The sequence below is a fragment of the Nuphar pumila genome, chromosome 5 (genome assembly GCF_984573655.1).
Source record: "Nuphar pumila chromosome 5, dmNupPumi1.hap1.1, whole genome shotgun sequence".
In the NCBI taxonomy this organism is placed as follows: Eukaryota; Viridiplantae; Streptophyta; class Magnoliopsida; order Nymphaeales; family Nymphaeaceae; genus Nuphar; species Nuphar pumila.
In genome coordinates, this window is record NC_143253.1 from 117,786,926 (window position 1) to 117,792,395 (window position 5,470).

At 41.3% G+C, this 5,470-nt stretch overlaps 1 protein-coding gene across 1 annotated transcript; it reads right to left on the minus strand.

Annotated features, from left to right (window-relative positions):
* Positions 1-306: 306 nt before the first annotated feature.
* Positions 307-5,153, minus strand: LOC149838319 (protein ALTERED PHOSPHATE STARVATION RESPONSE 1-like). The gene is made up of 4 exons (XM_090008226.1): positions 3,965-5,153; positions 2,943-3,094; positions 1,903-2,126; positions 307-1,081 (listed from the first exon to the last, which is right to left on the minus strand). Exons 1-4 carry the CDS (start codon positions 5,151-5,153, stop codon positions 307-309), a joined length of 2,340 nt encoding a protein of 779 aa, XP_089864352.1.
* Between the last annotated feature and the right edge of the window lie 317 nt (positions 5,154-5,470).

The following is a 5,470-nucleotide window of genomic DNA, read 5'->3' on the forward strand; positions in this document are numbered from 1 at the left end:
TCATAGATAATCTAACGAGTGAATGGGCATTGCTGTACACGGGGCTTATCCTAGTGTCAAGCGCTGGAAGCCATGAACCAGATAATCTGCATCCCGACTCAAATGTACCAACCATTCTGAAACGACTGTCCCAAACTTGGCACAATCCACTCCCTTATTGTTTTATGTCATATCCAGCGAATGGCCTGTAAAATTTGCCCCATTTTTCCACTTTGAAATTTGAGTTCCACAGCACTTCATCTGCTTTTGGGATCGACCAGAGCCATGTCATAGCCATGACCATCAATCCTTACATCAAGGGCTCGTTTATCCAACACTTGGGATTCTGATCTCCTCATAAGCCTTGATCATTGAAGACACGAAATCTCTCATAGCTTCAGAGATCTGAACTATGCCCATCTTCAAAGTAGTAAAGGTCCCATCCTGAACTTTATTCACAATCTCTACATGTTTTAGTTTTTCCTCATCCAATTTCTTCTTCATTGCATCAAGTGCCATTCTATCAGCCAGAGAAACACCATTATCCTCGGCAACTGAAATGGCCAACTTATCTGACAAGCCTTGATTTCTCTGCTTCTTGTTCTCCTCCTGCTGCAATAATCTTAGCCTTTTGTCTAGGTCTTTTGAGAGATACTCAGCCTTGAGACTTTGGCGCTGCTCCTCATCCAGCTGTTCCCAGAGTTTATGCATGTTTGCTACAAATTCATGCATGGCCGCTTTAACTTGGTCCACCGAAACATCTTGCATCACTTCATACCAATCCTTGCAGAAAACAAAAACTGGTGGTGCTCCTGCTTTGCCTGGGGAGAAAGGTGCAACTCCATCTGCCGTCATTTCTTGCTCCTCGTGTATGCAATTCAATAACCAAGCGTTCAGGGCTGCAACATATTCTCTCTGAGCATTCATCCAGTTGATGAAACTGGAACACCAATTTAAAACCCCCTGTTCCAGCTGCATTATCGCCTTCATCGCCGAGTCTCTTGAGGTACTTCTTGATATTATATCTGAAGTTTTAACTTCTGAAATAGATTGAAACTGCTTTTGGTGACAGACAAACATAACTTTCCACATTCTCGTCATCCTGCATGGATCATCAAAATTTAATCAAGATGCAGTAAGGCTCCCACAGACAGCATCAAGTTGCAGTGGAAATTTCCAAGTGGAGAAAAATCAATGATCTTATGAAGTTATATATAACACACACAAACAACTGTTAAAGTGTATCAAACCTCTATTACGCCTTTAATAGTTGTGTGTATCCCTACAAATTTGTTAAGTTAACCTTAAAATAATAAACTATTACAATCAGGTAGAAGACCCAAATCCTATAATAAAAATGGGAAGGATGACCATAGAGTTAAGAATGTTAAATTTTCCTTCTAGTTTGATAATGATTGCTGACAAGAGATATACATTTGAAGGTCTTTATATAGCAGATTTATTTTTTCTTAATTTGTTCTTCATAAAGAAAATATTCTTAAGAAAATGGTATGCAAATTCATGTTACTGAAGATGGATAAAACCAGGCACATGGTTGAAGATTATTCTGGACACAGATAGAGTTGTATAGAAGGATTCAGGCCATGCTGCTAGAAAGCTGCCACCAACATTTTAAGCCATTGTCTAACTTAATATTTCATTCTAATGCAATCATTTTCTTTTCCCAAAAAGCAAAATTAAGCCATTAAAATCTAAAGTAAAAATAGAAGTGATATTCAAACAACATATAGATTAATCATTTTAATTGAAGCATTAATACACTATAGCCATAAATAGCTGCATGTGTTGAACTCAAATATCAATAGCTTCTTAACGGCAAAAAATTATCTTTGAAAATTCAGGTAGAGCCATATATGTACAGAAATGAGAGGGCAGAGGCTCAAGAAAAAGAAATTTTCATACCCTTCAATCAGTTTAGTAAGTTGAGATTGCAGCTCATCGTCTCTTAGCCTATGAATCTTATCTGACATGACATTAATGGCTCTAATAGCCAGGTTAATCTTCGTCAGCTGTTTTCTAATTGACACCTGAGTAACACCCAGCCTTTCAGATTCTGCACCTTTAATATCCAAATCCTTCAGTCGCTTGAAATTCTTTTCATAATTCAGCCTAATCTTCTCTTCATCCTACAACAGAATAAAATTAGTGGCAAGAACTACTTGTCATCCGACGCATAAACACAATCAACCAGATTTGAAAATTCGGCCATACAAAAAATTGAAGATATTATTTTTTGAAGGATCTATGATTTTAAAGTACAGAGTACATCTGTTTTGTAACTCTTTGTTTCCAAATACTTAAAAAAAAAAAGACAAGATTATTGAAATTCAAGGGGTATGTGTGATATATGGTGGTTATATACCATGATACCATACGGTGGTACATGCTCTTGCTTGTATGGATCCAGAAACCAAATGTTAAGTCTAACCATACAGATGTGTTTAGTGTGGTATATTTAATATGTTAGGAGGTTTATCATGTCTAATACACCACAAGATTCCATTTTGGAGATGGTGAAAAATCAATGGCTCACAATTCAAAGGGTGGCTTAAAAATGGTATAGAACATCATGTTGGAGTCAACTTTAACACATGAAAATAGGTAAATAGAACATGTTAAACATGATCCAAAGGTTAGATTTGCTTTTGGAGTTTACACACACACACACACACACACACACACACATATATATATATAGAGAGAGAGAGAGAATCCACAGAACTTTGATGAATGCAAATACACAAGGAAATTAGAACAATTGCACCAAAAACACAATCTAAAATAAGGCACTTGGTTACATGAATTCCGAACATAATGACGGCCAGGAAAACCCAACAACAGCTTTTTAAAAGCATTTAACCAGTCAATACCAATCATACATGTATGTGTGCAGTTTTAAATTATATATGTTACAAGATCAGATAAGAGTGTCAGAATAATGCCTTAACTTCTTCGTACAGTTTACTCTCCCATGCGCTTATCTCTTCAAGAATTGCTGAAAGTTTGTCGGACTTCATTTTGAAATCTTCACCAGGATCCATGACGCTGGATGGTGGCTTTGTTGGTCCGTTAAAGGAGAAGTGTGGCATCTTGGCTAACGAATGGTGCAAAGATGTCAATATAGGAGATCAATCTAATTCATGGTATTTGCAGAGATTAATGCAGAAAAGTACAATTAAGTTCTAAAGCGCAATAAAACAAATCGAAGAGAAGCACTCAGGCAGCTTCAGTAGTATCAGCATGCTTATCAGCTACACTTATATATCAGGAAAGTATTGAATGTGAAGGTTGACAACAAAGTTTTTCCATATTAGCCAAGGTTTAAAAATCTGAATCCCACAGTGAGCTAATCACCAGGGGGAGAAAAGTTGATGTTCCAAAAGAGCATTAATGCTCACACGATTATGGAAAAATTGCATTGGACAATGGTGCATGACAATTTTCTTTCTCAAACTAGGTTGGTGATACCTTGTGATGATAGACCTAACTTTCCTCAATCAGAAAAAAGATATTTGGTTTTGTAATTGCAAGAAAAGGAGAAGAGAAAATTAAAAGAATTACACAAGCACTATAATCGTTGAAAAGAAGAGTGGTTTCAAACAATGATGCAAAGAGAACAGAAATTGCATGGATCGAGCTCACAAATTCCAACTTAAAATCACACCTCTTTGTTTTTTCTTTTCAAACGGGAGAAAAAAATGATTGATATCGAAGGCAATTCAGAACATGGAGAGAAATTTGTAATAATGAAAAAAAAAAAAAATCAACTGCTTCTCCTTGAAAAGAAAAAAGGGCAAAACATTAATAAATCAAGATTATCATGACGATATAAGCAAGTAAAATTTACGCATATCATTCTCCTCACAAGAAATAAAAGAAAAAATGAATAGTAAAACAAAGATAATCAGTATCACATAATCCTTTAGAGGTTTACTGAATTCCATAAGGACATCAAAATCTTTACCTTTAATCAACGTACTTTTTGGACGATAAGGCATCTTTCCCACCTCAAGCATTACAGAAACCTCTGAACCCGATTGGGAAGCATTCACAAACTGACCCTTAATCTCGCCAACAATTTCCAATATATCACGTGTGCCTTGGGTCGCTAACACCGTGAAACCGTCCATCTTTGACGATTCACCATCCTCTGCCAGAGACACTTCTCCACTGAAACTCGCCCCTTTCTTATGATTTGCAGAAATTGATGTAGTTTTCGATCCACTCGCGTCCGAAAACTGGACAGAATCATCCTTCTCCGGCGACATGCGGTCAATGTGATCACTTTTGCCATCTTCTTCATCATCTTCGTCCGTTAAGATGTGCCCACTTGACGCATTATCACCACCCGCCGGCTTTTGCTCTTTATCCACTTCTTTCACATCTTCAATCTGCAGTTCGTCTTCCAAATCCGGAATTCCCTCCTTCAGCCTCACCTCCCCCGAATCAGGGCTACTCCCAATCGAATTATAGTTCCCAGCGTAGTAATTGTACATGTTCTCAAACGATGTAAATGGGTCCAAGAAATCCCAAGCAGAGGCCTTTGGAGGCGAAGGAGGGGGGATCGAACTCCGCGGGGGCGATCGCATCGCCTGAACTCCTCCTGGTTCGGAGAAGCCCCAACCATGGCCCCCCCAGATCACCGTTTCCGGTGGCGACCGAGGCATATGCTCCAAGAAAACCATCGAAGGAATCGCCGTCGACTTCATATAGTTCGCCATTGCCGGGGGGCTCCAAACCGGGCATTCACGCTCCGGCGAGCCGTGGCCGTCGGGGGAGACGGCGGTGAGGCTATGGAGAGGGGAAAACGACTCCGCCTCCGACCCCTCCGAATTGAAATTCAGGTGGGAGACGGAGGACAGACGGGGAGAGAGCGAGGACAGCGACGAGCCGTTCTTGCTGGACCCCTTCTTCCCGTCGCCGGGAATCGCCAGGACCGGCGAGCCCGGCGCGACGACGACCGGAACCGGAACGAACCCCTCGCTCACGAACCGATGCAGCGACTCGCCGACGCTCGCCATCGACCGGAAGTAGGCGGAATGGGCGGCCGCGAGCGCGTAGCGGCTATCGACGGCCGTTAGAATGGACTCCCTCCGCTTCCTGCAGAGGCTCACCAGCTCCGTCTCGTCTAGCTTCGAGCGACCACAGCCCATCATCACAAATCCCTAACCCAGCTTTCCCCAACAAAGAACCAAACGAACAAGAAGAAGAAGAAGAGAAACGGAAACCAGAATTCCTTCTTCGTTTGGCACCAACTCCAACCAAACACGGTACTCAACCCTCTCTCTCTCTTCTCTCCGCCCCGATCTTCCCCCTTCTTATCGTCCTTCCTTCCTCCCTTCATCCTCCCCCGGTTTCTCTCTCTCTCTCTTTCTTCTTCTTCGGGCTGTCCTCAGACCGCCACTCCACAACTCCCGTCACACACACAAAAGTCAAGAAAGTGGGGGCCGACCTAGCGATCCGCGGGGCC